The sequence below is a fragment of the Alosa alosa genome, chromosome 23 (genome assembly GCF_017589495.1).
Source record: "Alosa alosa isolate M-15738 ecotype Scorff River chromosome 23, AALO_Geno_1.1, whole genome shotgun sequence".
Classification (NCBI taxonomy): Eukaryota; Metazoa; Chordata; class Actinopteri; order Clupeiformes; family Clupeidae; genus Alosa; species Alosa alosa.
In genome coordinates, this window is record NC_063211.1 from 16,918,581 (window position 1) to 16,939,220 (window position 20,640).

Genomic DNA, 20,640 nt, shown 5'->3' on the forward strand with positions numbered 1-20,640 from the left:
TTATTTCATGATTGTTAGTAGACAAACTGGCTTCAGATATCCAACAGAGTGAATATGAGATTGTGCAGTCTTACATTACTGTAGATGGCTGTGGTTAGTGATGTGATGCTGTTAATGGGAAGTTTTACATAACATATAGGATTTGCACTATCATTTATTTAGCGTACCTATAAGGGTTTTTTTCCCTTATCAAAAGTCTCTTTTTTATCAAAAGGCTGTCTCTTCAGCACTGCAGGGGACATATCCCCCACGTCCCCCGTGCCTCCTGCGCCCCTGCACACCCTTTGCGGTAACAGTCAGCAGTTCTGCATGCATATATTTTACCCTTTCCAACTGCTGAACAAAGTCCCCAGCTGTGCTTGATTGTAGGTCACTACTGGCTGGCTGGTAGACAGACAGACAGTTGGAGGTGGGTGAATGGCCCAGCTTGGGAGGGGGAGGAGGACTGTGGCTGGCATTGTCTGTCCAACCCCAAATGAGGCAAGGATCCGAAATGCTTAGTGATATTTTCCTTGACATTCCCCTGAAAAAGGTTCCCTGTTGTGGGAAAACAATCCCCCCATCCCATGTCTAAGACGCTACTCTGGAAAGCACCAGAATGTTTTGCTTGTTTGCTTTTTTTTTCAGCGGAGAAACCATCACCTTGAATCAAAATCTGGCCTCATCCCTGAAATGAAATGAAAGCAACCTCAATCTCCTGGCTGATTTGACTATCAAGGTCATGAGAGAGTAATTTACGTGTTATTTTTCTGATCACAAACACGTGGCTCTGTCCTGCCGCGGTCCTGATTCGATCCTGTGAGTTATGGATACGTTTTATAAGGCCAGATATGTTATTGCGTCTGCAGCGCATAATTAAATGTCTTTCTCAGACCACTGTGCGCACCAAGTAGTTGAAGCGGTTCAGTTTGTATGTGTGTCAGTCGGGGACCTACAGAAGAGTGTTGACATTTGGGAACTCTCTGCAGGCCTGATATTTCAGTGATCACATCAGATTAATATTTCAGCTACTTCTTATTAAGTGATCTTCACATTTCCACTCTATGAGAAGACATCAGAACAGATCACATCTCATTGGTTAAATAAAATAGCTACATTATATGGCTCACTGATCACACCCCTGCACAGATGTCAGACAAAAACAAAAACAAAAAATAACTAAATAAAAACAAATCTACTTTTAAAGGTTAATGAATTAATTCCAACTCGATGTGTGTTGGAAACTCCCTCTGCTTATAAATTCTGGAAATGTTTATTCACATTTATTTATATGTCAAATTTCCTGTTTACTGACGCACTGGAACTCTGCTTGCGAGATCCGACAGGCTGTTGCTCTTAGGAGCTGTGTGCTTCGTAGTAAACAGGAAGGCCTTGATAAGTCACCAGAAAAGCCCTCTGTGTGCCCAGCACACCATTTGGCTTAAGTCATATACCACCCTAGCCATCGTTACTGCATTAGTCTGCAACGACACGGTTAAAAATTAACCCATGGTCAACACACCTCATATATGATTCATTGGAAAGAAACAGCTTGCCAGCCAGCAACAAGCCTGTCTTGCTTCGCAGCACAGAAGCCACCCTGTTCATTTACCTGACACACTTCACTTTGGAGCTACTTTATAGCAGATGTAAAGCTCTCTTTTACCTTTTTGCTCTCTTTTACCTCCCTCATGGTGTCATTTTCATACAGCTATGTGGATTTAAGCCTATGTGTTTTTCAGCTCTCAACTCTTGATAAAAACTTCCCAAAGTCTCCCAAAAAAGTACAAACAAGTCGGTGCTGTGCCCACCACCTAACATCCTAGACCTGGCTTGCTGCCTGCAGAGGTGTGGATTTCAAGTAACAGTCCTAAGCCCTCTGTTTAGCATGCAGTAGCATGCTCCCCTTCATCTACGGGGGTTAATGGAGGTTCATGGAAGAAAATGGTGAGGGAAGCAGACCCAGCACAGTAAAGATTCCCTCGCCTACAGAGCTGACTGCAACAAGAGTTGTGACAACAAAATAAATTGTGCCTTGTCAACTTGAATAAAGTAGATGTGTGAATGTGATATTTATCTAATTCTTCATGCATTTACATTCAATCAGGTGCAGGTTATGTCAAGCATGTTTTGATATTAATCTATATAAGTCTTTTATATCAACCAAAGCTTAAAGAAGTACAAATACAAACATTCTGTAGTCTCTGTCAGTTATATATTTTTATATTAGTCATTATTTCAGTCTGCATATGAAGTAGCCTAATAGGATGTTCAAAAAGCCATATAATTGTAACATTGTATGACTGTATGACTGTATGAGAACTGTTAAAAATTCCCCCATCACCTTAGAAATTGAGCTGATTAAACACTCTACAGCCTACGGCTTGTGCTGTGCTTTTTCACGTTGTGACGGACAAAAAACATAATTTGGTGGTGGTATTTTTTGACCGTGTGTAAAATTTAGGAGTGCCTTAGGTCACTGCCTACAGCTATTGGGAAAGTAGCTTTGCTCAGTCAGATCATGTACATGGCGGTTAGAAATGCATGCTTTTGCCTTCCAAGGCCATGCCGCTAGCCTTGCGAGTAAAACACACCTGATGCAGGTCTAATGCCCTGTTCCTTGATGACGGCATGAAGGGATTTGTGAAAGTACCTTCTGAGCCAGATTAGCAGACAAGGCTCTGATGTCGGACGTCTCGCCTGATCAACAATCACAGCTAAAGGTGGCCCAGACCTGTTATAGCACAGGATCTTCACTCAAGGAAACATTTTAAATGTAAGCCTAACCCTATTCTCGGAAGCAAATGCAAATGGAAGTAGAAAGGATATTAGCCTACCTGTTTGACCACATTTATTCACACTCAAAGATCACAATACCCCTTCACTGACACAATGTCACAACCCAGTTGACTATTTCCTGAGGTTTTCCTGTGCATGATGGCCTACAGAAAGTATAGCCTATAGCTTACTTTCATGAAATGGCATGAAATGATGAGTGTATAACTATGTTCATTAATCCATACATTTAATACAATAAATGAATCAATACATTTGCAGTTCTATTTCTGTTATGCCGTTCTTAATAGATTATTTCATAGACCTGCATTGTGGATTCTTGTGTGGATGCGTTCCAGCTCTACTGGCAAACCAGTTACCAATTAGAAACAAGTTGATCCCAGCGTGCGTGTACACGTGAAGGCACAGGGGGCGTGGATAATCTGGGGGTGTGGCATTCATGGAGGGGACTATCCAATCGCAGCATGGCAGTGATGGGATTTGCATTTCCCAAAACAAGCAGGCCAGTCAATGGGATCAACCATCAACACTGTACACGGGATGAATGGGATGAGAGAGGGAACAGATCACAGGAGATTAACTTTTGAGTTTATTTTCATTTTATTAAAGTCGAGGTGCAACTGTTTAGTGCAATTGTATTACGTCACATTTCTGGTGTGGTTTGGGGGGGGGCACAACATGCACAAAATATTGAGGAGGTCTGACAAGATGCTTTTTCGCTTTGGAGATCTGTGTAGCATTGAGTATGGAGATAAATTGGTTTGTAGTACATCCAGAGTGCTATAAGCTGTAAGGCAGTAAATATTGTTTTTTTGTTTTTTTTTTTTCCTTCAAAAAATTCTGCATGGATTCCCACACATAATAACTTATGTGAACAACTGTGTTGAGGAACACCAAACCAGTGCAAAATTAATCCTGTTGTTGCGGTTGTCGTCATCAGTGAAAAGTCCATTTTGTGCGCTGCTACGTCATGTTGCAGGCAGCCATGTTGTGCTCAGTTCTTCCCAAGATCAACTCTGTGTGAGTGTCTGTCTGTCCAGTCTGTAGAGTGTGTAGGTTTGGTTTTTTTGTTTTCCTTTGCTCCTCTTGCAGTTTTTGCTCTTGCAGACCACATACAATAATTACACACCAAAAATACATACAAATCTCACTACCCCGTTAGTGAAGTTTCCTCCCCACCCCACACATTTCACCCAGAAAACGTGTGTTGGCTCCCCCACATTTCAATCCCATCTTAAATCCTTGTTTAAGTTGAGTATGCACGTCGACTTCTCGGGGAAGGAATGACAATATCAAAGTTGCAACACTGAGGCATAACTATGCAAGGTTAACGCCACCCCCCCACCTCCTCACTGGGAAAAAGTAATTATGTCTAAAGGCAAGTTGTTTTCTTTTCCGTTTTCTTTCAAAAAAAAAAAGATAACTAACTACGGTTCTGCACTCAACTGAACCACCCCATTCCAGATGGGTGTCCTCAACTGAATGGTCCATGATTTGTATGTCATTTTCTGGGTTAGTCACCTACAAAAAAAAGTGCTTGTCCTTTTATTAAACACAGCTAGGGGAAAATGACAACATTAACAAAAACCTAAACATAAAGGAAATATAACACTATAAAAAAAATGGAAGGGCAAATGTGGCAACAGCAGCACAATTTCCAGAGTCACTGCTGAGAGCATCATCAACACAGTTTTGTATTTTTTTTTTTCCATCTTTTTTTATCTTTTTTTTCCAGGAACACAAAAAAAGCTCCTTACGCATGCGAGCTGATTTTCCCACCCCACCCCCCCCTCATCCCGGGCACAGATTCAGCGGGAGATTGTTCTTCTCGTTACCCTCCCGGCTCGGACTCTCAGGAGCCTCCGCCCAGGATCTGTGGCTACTGGCTCAGTCCACATGCAGTCGCGTTGCGTCGCCGTCATTGATTGTCAGAGGCAAATAAAGCTCCTGAATGTTGAGCATCGACACGGCGGTGTTGAGGTCTCTGACGATTAAATATGTGCAAAAAACAAATAAAAGACAAAAAAAACAAAAAAAAAACAAAAACAATCAACAACGGAAAAAATCGACCACAACAAAAACAGCTAGCGTCAGTTTGCGTCCGATTTCCAATGACCAGTTATCCCTCCACTCCTCATGTGTCATCTGTGATTGTGGCACGTCTCGTATCTTTTAAAAAGTTGAGTCAGTTCACAGTATAGTGTAGGTTTTCCGTGTGTTTCTCGTCAGCCACTACATCCAAGCAACTTCACCCTCTTAATCCACCATTCGTCCTCCTTCTCCACCCCCTCCTCTTCTCTCTCTCTCTCTTTTGTAGCTCCAGAGTTAGGCGGAGGGGCCTGTGCCCTGGTTGGGGGGTGGAAGGCTCTGTGCAGGGGCCTGAGGCCCACCCAGGACCCCAGGTTGGGTGACTAAGGTGGGTGAGCCTGTCTGCACCTGGGCCTGGAACTGGGCAAGCTGCTCGGGACTGGCCAGGTTCTTCAGCAGGTTGTTCTCCTGCTCCAGCTGAGAGTTCCTCTCAACCAGCTCCTTGATCTGCTCCTTGAGCACCTCCACTTCCTCTCGCACGGCGTACATCAGGTGACTCTTTACCAGGTCCTGATAAAGGGAGAGAGAAAGGGGGAGAAAGAGAGTGTTAACGGTCTTTTAAGCCATTCAAAGAAAAAAAAAAATCCAGACTCCCAAAAATAAATTAAAAAATTAAAATAATAAATCACAATTTTCAAACATATCGTAATATAAAATCAACACTTTACTGTGCTAATATTGGGGGCATCAATTTCAGAAGTTTACAAATATCCTGGGAGGTTAGCTTGGTGTATTTTGGGAGGGGTAATGTGTGGAGGCATTTGGTACTGAGGCTCAGTGCAATCTGTGCATCCCTATTCACGGGGACTGCCTTCAGGAGAGTCAAAAAAGTACAAAATGTTCCTGCTTCCACTGGGAGGAGCCAATTCACTGCCAAGTTATTTATACCGGGCCAGTCTACAGTATGGCGCTCACTTTGCCTGGCAACAGCGGTCAACGGACACGCAGAGACGCTCGGTCTCGGTCTCAAGTACAACAACAATAAAACTGTCCTCAGAACTTCGCCAAACTTCACTAAACGGTCAACTTTTTCTCCTCAATCATTCACAAGACAATTCCAGCATGAAGATAATTCAACATCATCCTAGCGCCTAATTGAATAATCCTAAAACTATGGGGGAAACACCTGTCTAGTTGTAAAAAGGCTCAGCAACATCCACAATGACTACAATGCCTCGCAATGTTATTCTGCATATTGGCAAACATCACACGAAACCGAAACCACCGCTACCTATTGTAAAAGTCATCGCGTGAGTTACAGTAAATCAGCGGACTTCCAAAAGGAGAATTGAAAAGGTGAATGCACCTTTGAGCACATAGCCTAGATCATCAGTAGCCCGATTTAATTTGTTTAGCAGCACCATACACACACAGATCCAAAATAGTACTAAAACAACCATCAAATAGATAATGTTACAGCCTAAAACATAAGCACTAAGCATTATGGATGTATTTTGTTTTGTGCGCAATTATGTAACGCTGGCAGCCAACACTGATAAACGTGTGGCGATTTGTGGTGGATCGCGCTCGTTTTGAGCTAGATAAACATTTAAAATCCATTTGAGACTAAATAAAGAAGAAAATAGAGAAATAAACTCTGGGAATTGTTCCAGAGGCACTTACCATGGCTTGCTCGATTTTATTGTCTATGGCCACCACACTGGCACCCGAAGAACTGTAAGGAAAAATGAAACGGGGACAAATTAATGCATATTCTCTAGGCTCATATTGTAACAGTTCATTCATTCATTTTCATCACATCCCAGCATTTTCGAGAGTGCGAGGTCCCTGATTCCATTTGCCTACACCATTGCATAACTCCATAAGAGCGACCTTCTCTCTCAATGAAACACCAGCCGCTTTACATCAAAGACCAAAAGCTGGCTCTGAAGTATGTGAAGAATATATGGTAGGTTACACACAATCCGACATATTTTATATATCTACTTACACGGCAGGATATTTGATGTAAAATCAACAAACCGCTAAACATAAATTATCCCAAATAAGCATCACCATGTGCAAAAATCAAAGGAATCGTCATATCATAGCCTATATCGAAAATGAAATCGCGTGTCTGCAGCGCAGTAAAGGATTTCTCGTTATGCGTTTTCGACAGCGTTATGCCCAGGCTAGGCAGCCAATGGGTGATGTTGGCACGTCTGTGAGAAATGCACCAGTCGTGCTGGCAGACAACAATGATACGGCCCTTTTACACCGTAGTCTACCCATAGCAAAATTAAGAGCATCCCGACGATCGTGTTATTTAAGCACTGGGTTGAATAAAATGTCAGCTACACATTTTATGAAACCCAATGACTACATGGTTCATTCGTTCGGTCAGAAACAACCGCAAATTGGACCCATTTGTATAAGCTGCTGTGCTGCTATTTGCACTGGAAATGCTTACTAGTGAGATACATGTATATTTACCTATTGTCAAGTCTGACGGGTGAGGAATTTTCTGTGCCCAGAACAGACGACAAAAACGATATAGAAAAATTCCGCAGCTGGCAAACACTAAGGTCCATCGCCACCGTGTAACATGGAGCATTCATTGTATTCCACCCATGAGTAGAAAAAACACCAGCGTGTAAAAATAGATCTATCAAGAATACAAAATTATTATTCACATTCTTTAAAAAAGGGGTAGTGTCCCAGCCGCTTGGGCGAATTTACAAAAAGAGAGCAGAGGAGCTCGGTACATGAGAGCGGCAAAGACAAGAGTCCGATACTCTATGCTCTGCTCCACTGCAAGTCTGCGGACTGCCGAACATTTGCATAATCTATTCAAACATAACAGCAGACAGGGAAACGTCATTGGCTGTGAAGTTGGGACTACTTGACTAATCTAGACGGTGACGCCCCCACCCGGCAGCTTCCCAAAGCGTTCGGTTTAATAGCCTACATTCAAACTGCCCATCACGAAACTGGGGAGAACCGGACGGAATGAGTGACTTCAACTGTTTGCAAATAATGGCACGACATTTCAACGCCTGTATTTTCTCACGCTTTAGCCAATATGCCGCTTCGACTACATCCACTACAAACCCACGAATATGCCTTCCAAAGATTGCATGACAATTACAATCAAAGTTGAAGTAATAATGAGTTAGCCTGCCCTCGGAAATATCAATAAAATGCTGATCTGATCTATACAGACATATATAACTTCTAGAAATAATACGATTTTTTTCCTGGGGATAAAAGTGCTTTTATTTGTGCAGGTGTAAGGCAGGCACTGGGTTTATGTAAACGTCCTGAAAACGAGTCGCCCTCTGCCGGCTGTTCTTACAAGTTCAATGCCGTCACTGACAGTGATGTTCACCTACTTAAATTTCGGGTTGGGGGGGACTCATTTGGCAAACTCAAACGGCTACTCCATAAATAATACCCATACGCTTTTGATGACATTCAGTGACAAACAAGAATATGTTTAAGAGGTGTTCATCATCATCTCTGTCTCTGTGATGGATCGTTATTTACGCTTGGAGTCACAAAAGGACACAATGTCCTCTCATTGTGTTGCTGATACACAGTGCTACACAAATTATAGCCAGGAGTAAATCACTTTCTCTTTGTTCTCATAGACAAATGGGGGGCTTACTGTCCATGAATTCCCTTCAGACATAAAATTCAATGACTTGATCAACTGGGGACATCTTTTCTTTTGACTCCTTATCCAATTGCACCCTCAGCCTCATTCACTTAAGTAACAAAACAAGTATCGCCTTGGTCACTCACTCACACACACACACACACCTGGGGCAAGGCAGAGCTGTTTACGCAGTTAGGGTAATTTAGCGAATCCCATTGGGCCGCTCACCTCGGCTAAACTTCCACGGCCAGTCATAAAGGATTAGGCACATTACTGATGCTCATCTGGGGTGTTACGAGGGTCAACCAATCCTAAAGACCCCCGCAGGATAAAGTTATAATACAAGTCCTTATTGTGTACGTTGTGTAATTGGATTTTGAACAGTGTAAGAGGTTAGTGGTGGGCTAAACCGGTAATTAGGAAAAGAATATGCCTTTCTGGCCAATAAATGAATGTAGTATTTATTCATGGCATGTGACAAGAAAAACACATTTTGACAAGCACACAATAAAATCATTGCTGTGTGTTAAAATCTGTATGTACATGAATAAAGTGTGTAAAGGTCGAGTACAGTATTTATGTTAGCATGTGCTTAAGTGCGTGTTTGCTACTACTGATTACATTGTGGTGTGAGGATTACTCCACTCCACTCCAGCTTGTAGAAAAAGAAAATGGCTTCAGATAACCCATTTCTTGCCAAGTGAAGTGACTAACGCAAGCGCAATGGTAATACAATACAAAGACAAGAGACGCATATATCCTGTAGTGGGTGGCAAACACTGAGAGAGATTAGGGATGTATTGCTTCCTCCCCAGGTGTGAGCAGGCATCTGTGTGTATCTCAACAAAGAAGCCACCAAAATAAAACCCATTTCTGAGGTCCTGATGATGAGGACTGGCTACTTCATGTCACATTATGATATAAAACGTGTCCTCCATGGGAGATATTACTGTAGAATTAGAATGGTCAGTAATGGAGTGACCTCAATTAGGACGTAGTGCCAGGCTGATGCATGGAACAATCCAAGAGATTTGGGGAATCAGTCATAACTGTGTTTGTATCTAGTTAATGATCTCTCAACGCAGCTCTTTATCAGAGAGGACTTAACACAGAGGGGTCAGCAGCACTGATGAAACGCTGACAGATTTTTGGTTTTAGGGGGTCAGAAAGACAAAAACACCTTTGTTTGGACACACGACTGATCTCATTGGGGTCAGCGATCGCCTAAGATAGCGCTCCTTAATACTCGAGAAGAGGGTTGAGTGCTGGCTGGCTGATGAACTGCCTGCCATTTTACTCCGCTCCCTTTGTGTTGCAGACCATGGCAAAATCTGTACGCAGAGATTGGGTGGGGTGGGGGGTGAGCTCTGCTGAGTGAGACAAAAAGCTACAAAAAGTTTTGTCTTAGTAACACGTAAACTTGGGCGTTGGAATAAATACTAGTTAGAAGCTCATGGGCACACAGGTCTTTTATAATGGTATGATGGTTACAGTCAGCCATGAAGAGGTATTGGATGTGGAGGGGCACCTGCTGGGGTGGCCACTAAATCTCTATGTGTGTGTGTGGTTGCGTGTGTGTGTGTGTATGAAAATGTCTCTCCTCTACATATAATGGTTTTGATCAGCCAAGGGACTGGACGTGAACAGGTCTCAACTGGGGTGGCTGTTCCATGTGCATCAGAGTGTGTGTGTGTGTGTGTGTGTGGGTTTGTGTGTGTGTGTGTACACACACACACGTGTATGAAAATGTCTCTCCTCTAGATATAATGGTTTTGATCAGCCAAGGGACTGGACGTGAACAGGTCTCAACTGGGGTGGCTGTTCCATGTCTGCATCAGAGTGTGTGTGTGTGTGCGTGTGTACACAACATGTGTTTGAGGGCATCTCTCTGGGGCCAGCACATCTCCGTATAGGTGCTCTTCACATAAATAGATGACTCATCCAAATTACACACTGAGGCTTTCTTTCCATGCCCAAGTCACTGAGATAGCTAAGCCTCTCAACGAGCTCCGCTCCTTAAAGAGTGTAGGAGAGCATCTTGGGACACACCAACACATCTACACACACACACACACACACACAGCACATACATGGGGCGAGCTCCACACTGTGGTCACTGGCTGCGGAGTGTGTTCTTCATCTGTCTCCATGTGATGTTGTTAAGCACCTTGAGGTCGGTTACACCAGGAACCAGGTATTGACCTGAAGCAGAGGTCAGTCAGAGGATCTCCCTCCTCATGAGGGTTATCTGCAGGAATCAATGGGTGGCCGAGGAAAAGGAACTGGAAGTTGTGGTCATGTTTAGTTGCACATCTGTGATGTGTCAGATCCTGGTGTTTTTATTTCTTTTAACGAGCTCCAGACTGGAAGTTGTCAATTGCAGGGATTTGCTTAAATGATTGGGGTAGGTAAAAAAAAAAACAAAGATAACAAGCTTTGTTGACTGGATGATGTGGATGAACTGCAGGGGTGATGGTGGCTGGACTTGGAGGCTGGTCTAGTGTGGTCTGGGGACATATAGGGCTGGAGACACTTGTGACATTGCCATCCAAGGCTGATAATTGAGTTTGCGCCCATTCCGCTTCCAAGCTTGAAAACAAAACCCTCAGCCTATAATTGTTATGGCTGGGTCAAAGGTTACAAAAGCAAGGGGTTCAGGAAAGATACAATGATGTGAACCTCCCCTTGAAATGTAAGCAGGGTTTTGTTTGCCCAAGGAATAGTGTGAGGCATCAATCCAATACGGTACTGTGAAACAATATTTTTACTTTAAAAAAAAAGAAGGTGTATTTGTTAAAAATAGAGAGAAAAATCAATCACACAAACTAGGCACTTTTACCACCATTCAAAATTCACTCATCCAAACCACTTTTGCACGTTTCACAAGTTTGAACACACATGCTTGCCACTTGAACCTTCTCATGCATGCATGCTCAATGCACACCAGTTCAGCCTCTGGGGTAGGCAAGTACCAAAGCCCTCTACAGTGGATGATTTATTGCCATCATACCAACAAAGCAATTAGCAGTACTGAAGAGAGTCAAGGTGTTCCTTAGATTCACCTATGGTAAAGGTACATGAAATATGTCGCTGGGTGACTGTCCTTCTTGACAGAACTAAGGCACGTGAGAACATGATGTTCTAGCCTGGTTGCAGATAATCACGTGACCTTACCCCCCCCCCCCCCCCAAACACACACACATACACCACACAGCGAAAGAAGAAAACAACTCAATATCTCCGATCTAATCAAACTTCAGCAAATATTCAGCCTAAGGTGAAGCCTTAAGCCTCTAGATGAACTTGCTCAAGCATGCAAACATCTCCACCAACACCCATTCCTCTTCTCTCTCAAAACAAACCCACGTTTCTACCTCTACATCCAACTCTGACCTGCGGAGCCCAACAGCAATCACACATCTGGAGAATTTGTTTGTTTGTTTATTTGCTTTACCTTATAAGCCGCTGCTCCAGTTCCCAGAATAGCAGCTTCAGGGCCATACTGTCCGTGCTATGGCCCTTGCCCTCCACGAGCCCTTTCTCTCTCATTGAGGTATATGGTGGTTAGTAGTCCTTCACAGAAAAAAAAACACCCCCAGCAGCAGCAGCGGCTGCAGCTCCTGTAGATTTCTCCGCAACTCCGACCCCCCACCCTAAAGCCACCAAAGACCCCCACAACCCTTCGGGGGTCAGCAGTCCAGTCCGTGTCTCTCACACACACACACGCACGCTTCCCCAAAAAAATGAAGTGACATGGGGGGGCGGGGGGTGAAACTCCTATGTCCTGAGTGGGTGAGTGAGTGAGTGAATGTGCGTGTGTGTGTGTGTGTGTGTGTGTGTCCAAGTGTGTGTATGTATGCTGCTAATTGTGCTCCTACTGAGCCTCTCCTAAGCTTGTCACTCCCTGATCAGTGAATGGGGAGGGCGAAAAGGCGAGGGTAAAGCCGTGACGTCGCGGCACAGCCGAGCCTCTCTGTTGCCACGGTTATGTAAACAGACAACGACGATTACAGCACTCAGCCAATCAGGTGCTCTGATGTGGACCACACACCCTATAGAGCACCGCCTTTTGCCTCTCTCTGTAGTGTGCTCTATACAGTATGTGCTTCAGGAGTATCCCTGAACACCCTGAGGAAGAGCATAGGTGTGGTACCGGCAATTCTCATCTGACTCCCATATCGGCTCGGTGTCATTAGATCAAGACAAGGGAACCAATTCCACCTGTCAGTCACTCAGTCCCTTCTCTAGAATCAACCCCCCCCCCCCCCCCCCCCCAAACATCAGTAGGATTTTTATATTTGGGGGGGGCTGTCAAGACTATGGGCTAATAACGAGATTTGATTAATTTCACCTCCCCCTCCTTCCCAAAACATTCTTTCTCTCTCTTCATCCATTGTCTCCTCGTTTCCCCCTGGCGTCTCTCCTGCTCTGCTCTTAGGTATGGTAGAGAACATGCAGTCTCTCCTGCTCTGCTCTTAGGTATGGTAGAGAACATGCAGTGTGGGCTCCCCACGAGCCCACACTCTTCCTGTCGCTTCTCATCAGTCTAAGCCAATGCACAGCACGCACACACACACACACACACACACAGACACACACGGAATAGAACGCTGCTTAAGAACAACATGGCGGATGGCACATGCACTCACACGCGCTCCCACGGATGCAAAGACAGAAAAAAAACACTTCAGAGCGCTTGCGCATCATAGATAGACACACACACACACACACACACACACACACACACACACACACACACACACACACACACACACACACACACACACACACACACACACACACACACACTACTGACCAGGGGTTGGGCGAAACCGAACCGTTTACAAGACTGCAAACACAGATGGGCGGGGGTGAAACCTTTATAAAAAAAAAAAAAAAATAATAAAAAAAAACGCTTACAGTTGTGGGCAAACATGGTGGGATAAAAATATAACCACGGCTGCCAGAGAGCACAAACAGAAAGAGATCGGCACCACTGGACAGAGAATGGGACGGGGCAAAGCAACGCAGCCGCCTGCATGTCTAAGGGCTGCAGCCGCTAATATAACATCTCAGTGCTGATCTGGATGGCTTCAACACACCATCCATATGACAATTCCTATACCACTGATCTTTTAACTAATATTTACCATTAATTTAATATTTACTATTTTGTTTTAAATTCCTTTTTTTCCATGAAGTTACATTTTAAAGAAATTCTGACCTCCAATGACATTCTAAATCAAATTCCTGATATCAGGAGAAAAATAAATAAAATAAAGTGTCAGAATCCATTACACAAAAGAAACTTTTCCACAGTCATCCTACACGGTCTTCAACTCAGCAACTTCGTTCTATGGTCAAATGCCAATCATTCTCACTGGCGTATAATTAACGGCCTACCCCCTGTGGTAAGACACATTTCTCCTGTGGCTAAACACAGAGAGGGACCAGGGGCCCTGAATGAGGGAGGCCAGAGGTCAGCCGTGGCCCCTCGTTAGGCTGAGAGTTTTGGACAGGAGGGGGTCTGGGGGTACAAAAGTGGGTCTTAAAGGAAAGGAGGAATAGACAAGAAAGTTGGCCATTTTTTTTTGGTGTTGCAGGTAGCTCATGTTGGGTTACTGTAATGGAAGCTGGAGAGAAAGTTGTGACTGTTAGGTGAGCTGACGGAATTGACACCTGCGCACACAATCAACCAGTCAACAGCACCTGGGGCGGCTCATCTGGCGAAAGAATTATGGCGCAATGTTCCGACAAGCAGGAGAGCTGCAAAAGCACTATCCCCCACACTGGGAAGTTGGCCGTTGGTTCGCCTCGGCCGCCTCTACTGTAACTGCAGCTGTGGCGTTGGCCATTGTTTCCCATCTCCTCCTTGTCGTCGTCGTCTCTCGCCCTTCACCGTCCCTTTTCCCTCCATCAAGCAGATGCTTGGAGACGAGGAGCGCCGGGCGTAAGCAGCTTACCGTCACGCCTCCGCTAGAGCACCAATCACGGCCCAGGAGCACATACTCCACCTCGTCTCGGCCAATGGTCGGCCATCCCGTGCCTCTTCTGCATCCAATGGGAAGCGGGCGTGGGTGGAGGGTCAGAGCGATGGGTAGCGGGCGAGGGCGGGGGTTCTCATGCCCCACACGTAAACTACTGACCTAGTACATTTTGTACTTTGCATGGTTGTGTACTTTTGTGTAGTTCCGTGCGAGTGTGTGCGACTGAGCGTATGGATGTGTATGAGAGGTCATAGGGTGGGGCAGGTGGGGTGGGGGGCTTTGTTGGATGTTCTTTGACGGCTGTACACATGGGATTCGCACGGATAACCCAGATATTATCTAACCATCACAAACGGACAGACGGCAAGATGTAGGTGACAAAAATAAACGTGACAAAAACAAAGATGGGCACTCTCTTCCAGGAGCTTTCGGATGCAGCGTGGGAGAATTTGTGGAGGAATTGTTCGCAAGATAAAAAATTAATAACAAGTAGTTGTGAGCATGTTGGTCTATGTGTGTGTGGGGGTCTATGTGACGCATGTGTTTGTGTGTGAATCTTGAGTGTGTTTTGTGTGGGGAGAGAGAGAGAGAGAGAGAGAGAGAGAGAGACATTGATGTTGCTTAAAGAGTGAGAAGATGAGAAGTGAGGCAAAGGAGAAAAGTACAGACCTGGGTGGATGAGTCAGTGCTGAGTGTGTCTGTAGAGAGGCTTATGAAGTGTGTTATTGTTGTGCATGGGACAGAAATAGGTTAGCTATTTCTAGTGTGTGTGAAGTGTATGATAGTAGTGTGTGAAGTGTATGATAGTAGTGTGTGTGTGTGTGTTCTGCAGTACATGGGGGGAAGGGAGCGATAGAGATGGAAATGGATAGTGAGAGGCTCTACCTTATATAACCTGCCCTAAGCCATGACGACAGCTAGTGATGCTATTTACCCAGAACCGCATTTCGAGACAAAGGTCTTGACACAAACCTACATAAATACCTACTAAAACCTACATGTCATTATACACAAATGTTTACATGTTGAGTTAATAAACACCAACATCAACAAAAGGACAAAAGTAGAAAATAATTTCTAAAACAAAAGCCCTACCTAAAAAAGTTAACACCCACCCCACACACACACCTTCCCAAAGGCCTCAAAGGGCCCCAGAGTTTTAAAACGGTGGATGATATAGAGGTACATGACGGTGGCTTTCTGTGCCATGTCTAACTACATGTGCCCCATCTCCGCCTCTTCCTCCGCCTCCTCCATTTTGAGTCCTGCCTCCCCTGCACCACGCCCATTTACAGTAGCCAGAAAACAATACACAAAATGGCGGGCCATCAAGACGCAAGCGCAGTTTGCCCCGACACACACAAACAGCAAAGATTACGCGCACACACAACCCCGGTGCCCATTATGTAACCCGAGCGGAGGAAGTGACATCAGAGAAGCTAGGGGGCAGCTGGGCGTACATAACGCGACATGAAAAGCGACGCCCTAAAAGGTTCTTATAAAAAGAGCGAAAACGAACAAGACCAGAAAGCGGGAACAGGATGGTAGAGTTCGACCAGAGAAGAGATAGGAGGACCAAACGAGATCTAACTGCCGAGAGAAGTTTTTGATCCGATCCGATTGTGTCCTATAAGCTGTAACGGTGACTCGCAGTGTTAGGGTCCTCATCAAAGCAATAACTTCAGCTTCGTTAACCCAAAGTAGCACCGCAAAGACCTGGAGTTCACAAGAGAGGCTGATAACGTCTCACAAAATGCAATGCAACAAGAACCAAAAATGAAGGACAAAAATCAAATCCATAAAATGTTTGAAAACTGTACAGATGACTTTATGAGTGTATGTGAAAGTGAGTGTGTGTGTGTGTAAGGAAGAGCGTGCTTGTGTGTCTGCGTGACCGAGTTTGACATCACGCATAAGTATGCTCCATCGATCTCCCAACAAAGAGTGAGAAGAACGCACAAGCACAAGTTGTCCCTCTCTCTTTCCTTCTCTCTCTCTTTCCCCCTCTCTCTGCAGCGGTCAGTGAAGTGTGAGTAAGTGTTCCGCTCGGCTGGTCCAGGCCGCCCAGGGCTCTGATCCGCCATTACAGTCGCCTGCTGGGTTACGTAAAGCGGGTAGGGGGTATGGGGCTCTGCACCAGGGTGCTGCTGCTGGGTGTGTGTGTGTGTCTGTATTTGTGTTTGTCCGTGAGTGTGTGTGTGTGTTTGTGCTGGGTGTGTGTGTTTCTGCATGAATATGTGTGTGTATGTGTTTGTGACTCTGTGTGTGTGTGTGTGTGTGTGTGTGTGTGTGTGTGTGTGTGTTGGTTGTGTTTGTGTTGGTTGTGTTTGTGACTCTGTGTTTGTGCTGGGTGTGTGTGTGTGTTTGTATGAGTGTGTAAGTCTGTGCATGCACGTGTGTGTGCATGTGTGTGTGTGTGTGTGTGTGTGTGGGAGTGAGTTTGCATGCATATGCAGGGAAAGGGGCGGATTCAGAGGGACGATTAAAGTTTCATGAAATATAAAAAAAAAGTCAAGAGCAGCAAACACAGCTCAAAAATGCCACCCAAAGGACAGCGCTGCATATGGTGCGCTCAGATTCTGGACCACAGCAACATTTAGACAAGGAGGAGATCTACAGAAGAAATGTTCTGGGGAAAAAAACCCCAAAACAAAACATCCCTAAACTCCATTTCTGTGGCCCTAAAAGGGCCACACACTCTGTGATAAAATATAAAGAGGTGTGTGTACGTTTGTGTGCACGTTACATCATAGGGGAAAATGTCACTGTGGTTGTGGGTCTCTGTTAGCGCACGTTACATCACATTTTCCAGCATTGAGGATGCAACGTAATGACCACAAACTCATGCCTATACAATCATGGCAAAGGCATAGCAATAATAATGACCACAAACTCATGCCTATACAATCATGGCAAAGGCATAGCAATAATAATGACCACAAACTCATGCCTTTACAACCATGGCAAAGCATTAGGAAAGCACACAGTGAGGAGGGCCGGTCGGGGCCCTTAGGGGCAATTCATTGTGGGTTCTGGAAATGAACAAAACGAAGGACAAAGGAATATAAGGTTTCTGCTATTGGAGCTGCCATTGTGCTGCCAAAAACAAACTAATTCCCTTCATTCCCCTCCCTCTTGTACACATCCTCGCTCACTCTAAAAGCCCTCACCCCCCCCCCCCCCCCCCCACTCCATCTCCTTTGCTCTGAGATACACTGGCAGGGTGGATTTTTTTTTGTAGGACTATTTTTGTATATACTGTATGTGTGAGTCTGCACGCAAGGGCACCGCCCAGGATGCAGGAGGCAAAGGATTGTGGGTAGACTGAGCTTGCTAAAATGATGGTGTGGATGCAGTCTTGCAGAGTGCCTTCCCCCTCCCCATACACACATACATACACACACACAGACAAACTGTTTGTCAATATTTACAAACACACTTCATTGCTGTGGGCAAATAAGCCACACATAAACAAGAAGGGAGGCATACAAGGACACACACACACTTGCATCTAAATGCCACTACACTGGTGCACCTGGGTTTCAACACACCCAAATATACGTGCCTCTGTGTGGATGTGTTATGTCTAAGTGTGTGTGTTCATGGATGAATTGCATGCGTGTGAGCATGCAACCGTGCCTTCCACAAGTGTGTGTAGAGTAGTTGTGTTTGTATGGTACATCCCTCACAGGTGTATGTGAATGTGTTTCCTCAAACTTGCGTGTATGTGTGTGTGTGGCCTTGGTGATCACTGCTGAGGTATGCCTGTTGGCCATCGCAGTAGGCTGGTACTGGTCTCCACGGCAACAGGAGCTGATTGGCTACTGCTGATCGCTCACTTTGTTACATAACCAAGGCACCATATGGACCACTGGCCTCCCTTACTGTGTGTGAGTGTGTGTGAGTGTGTGAGAGAGAGAGAGAGAGAAAGAAAGTAAGAGAGGGAGAGATGCTACATATCCAACAGCTCCATTATCATGTTGGTGGTTGGTGTCTGAACACTCAGATAGACAATTGCTGTGCATACCTACACATTCAAACAAGCAGATAGACACACACACAGATTTATTTTAAACAACTGTGCCCATACAGTCAGATTATTTCACTCTCATTATTGAGATAAGGCAGTGTGTCAGCAATCCGTAATCTACAGCTGGTACACAGACTCATCAACACGGTGTGTGTGTGTGTGTGTGTGTGTAAAAGAGTTACTGGTTAGTACTGGTTCCTACAGTGGGACAGAACATGGGGGATTAAGACCAAGCTGTGGGGTGTGCTGCATACATCATGAATGGCTCTGCCATGTGTGCAGAAACACATCACAGAAACATATCATTACAGAACTGTTGATTTAACAGACACAACAGTAAAACAGGTGTTCTCAAAAGACATTTTTTTGTTGTTGTTGTTTTTAGCTTAGAGGAAATCCAAACAAAAGAATCAATTTCTGAGAGATTGTGACTAACTAATGCATGGATATTTCCCTCTGACAAACTGATCATGTACGTAGCTACAACTCCCCAATTGAACATATCAGTGAGATAAGTTTGATGTGATGATGCTGATATTTGGCAGCCTTGGCCATTTTAGAACAGAGAGTAAACACTGGTGCACCTGACTGGCCCTCCATGATAAGCCCTCCATCAGGAAAAAGATAAACAGTTGGCAATATGACGCTTCATCTCAGCTGTAACAAGCGTTTTGCTGGTAATGTGATATAAAGACCTACAGAATACAAGTGAGCTAGTCACGTGTGTGTGTTTTGTGAATTTGTGAGAGTGTCTGAAAAAGTGTGAGTATGTGTTTGTGTCATGTATGTGTGTGTGTGTGTGTGTGTGGGAGGGTGAGGGTGTGTGTGTGTGTGTGTGTGTGTAAGGGTGTGGGTGTGTCGGTGTGTGTGTGTAAGCGTGGCAGTGGGTTAGCGGATGAGAGTGGGACAGAACATTGGGGATTAGGATCAAGCAGTGGGGTTATTCTCGGACAGGGAGGGAGGGGTGATTTTGGGGGTCTGGGAACATACTGGGTGGCTTTCTTTTGTGTCTGAAAGTGTACAAGAGTGACTCGTGTGTGTGTGTGTGTGTGTGTGTGCGTCTGTGCATGTTTTGCAAAATGGATCGAAAGGATGTTCCTGTTTTGGGATTTACCCATTTGGTCAGTAATCAGATTAACCCTGCTGGCCTCCCCCTGTTCCCCAGTACCCCACAAACCCAACCTGGACCAACAGGCCAAAAAGACTCACCGGAACTCTGGGCCTGCAGGGGGGTACTGCTAGCCTGGAAACCAGCCCGAATTTAACACAGCCCACAACATTTGAGGTCGGGAAATTTCGGTCTGGCTTTGCTCCATTGACAAGCTTGTATGCCCGGCAGAGAACTGAGTGTACCCCAAAATCAAATCGTCAGGGCGGGCTGTGCATCTTTGCTCATCTGTCCATCACGTCCCCCTGAGCATGCTTCGGCTGGTTTCATTTACAACATAAATGAAACCATTTAGCTAAGCTAGACATTAGATTTCGCCATCACGTCTGTTGTACAACAAGTTATTGACGGCGCAATAACTTCAAAAACGAACAGAAAACAGCGATTAAGGCATTTGCGTTCTCCCTACAGGATTCGTGGTAGGCTGTGTGTGTGCAGATGCATTTTCCCCCTGTATCGGTTGATACACCATCATGTCCCAATGCATCAGTTCCAGACTCATGTTTTGAATAGAATTAAGTTGGCTACGACAGGCTAGGGTATTGAATCAAGCTAGCTAAAGGCAAATCCTGTGTTATTTCAACGAGTCTTGATAATTTAACTGCAAATTCCTTTTTATCACTGAGGTCTATAGAAATCCCACGCAATGTATGCCACGGTACTAAGAATTTCCATCCGTCGGAAACAAAATCCTAAAAAGACGGTTCTGTCAACCTGTACTCATATTCTCATGACCTTTGATATTTCCCTGTTCAAAAATAGTTGAGACCTTTTCCAGACTGTGTCACCAACCATGAGTTTTCAGACAGTGTCAGTGAAGACAAGACACAGCTAACTTGCGATAATAGAATGGCTTGAGCCTCAGTTGGAAGTCAATTTGAATTAGAAACAAGGCTTTCTTTCTGTTACACACCACCTTCATTACTTACAATGATGGAATACCCTCTTCGTGTAATTAAGATGTACTGCGTCTTGCAACAATACTAATCATAAT

General features: G+C 44.7%; 1 protein-coding gene across 4 annotated transcripts in view; it reads right to left on the minus strand.

The window, feature by feature from the left end:
- Positions 1–3,356: 3,356 nt before the first annotated feature.
- Positions 3,357–20,640, minus strand: part of LOC125288294 (TSC22 domain family protein 1-like) — a 35,459-nt gene continuing 18,175 nt past the window's right edge. Inside the window, exons 1-3 of one of the 4 annotated variants that reach the window (XM_048234530.1) lie at positions 11,916–12,346; positions 6,487–6,538; positions 3,357–5,373 (exon numbers count right to left, since the gene is read on the minus strand). In XM_048234530.1, coding sequence (XP_048090487.1) covers positions 5,101–5,373; positions 6,487–6,538; positions 11,916–12,010 — 420 coding nt within the window. In that variant the 5' untranslated portion in view covers positions 12,011–12,346 and the 3' untranslated portion in view covers positions 3,357–5,100. Of the gene's footprint in view, positions 5,374–6,486; positions 6,539–6,814; positions 7,193–7,296; positions 7,647–11,915; positions 12,347–20,640 lie in introns of those variants that run through there. The other 3 variants (XM_048234529.1, XM_048234531.1, XM_048234528.1) reach the window with 3 other exon arrangements.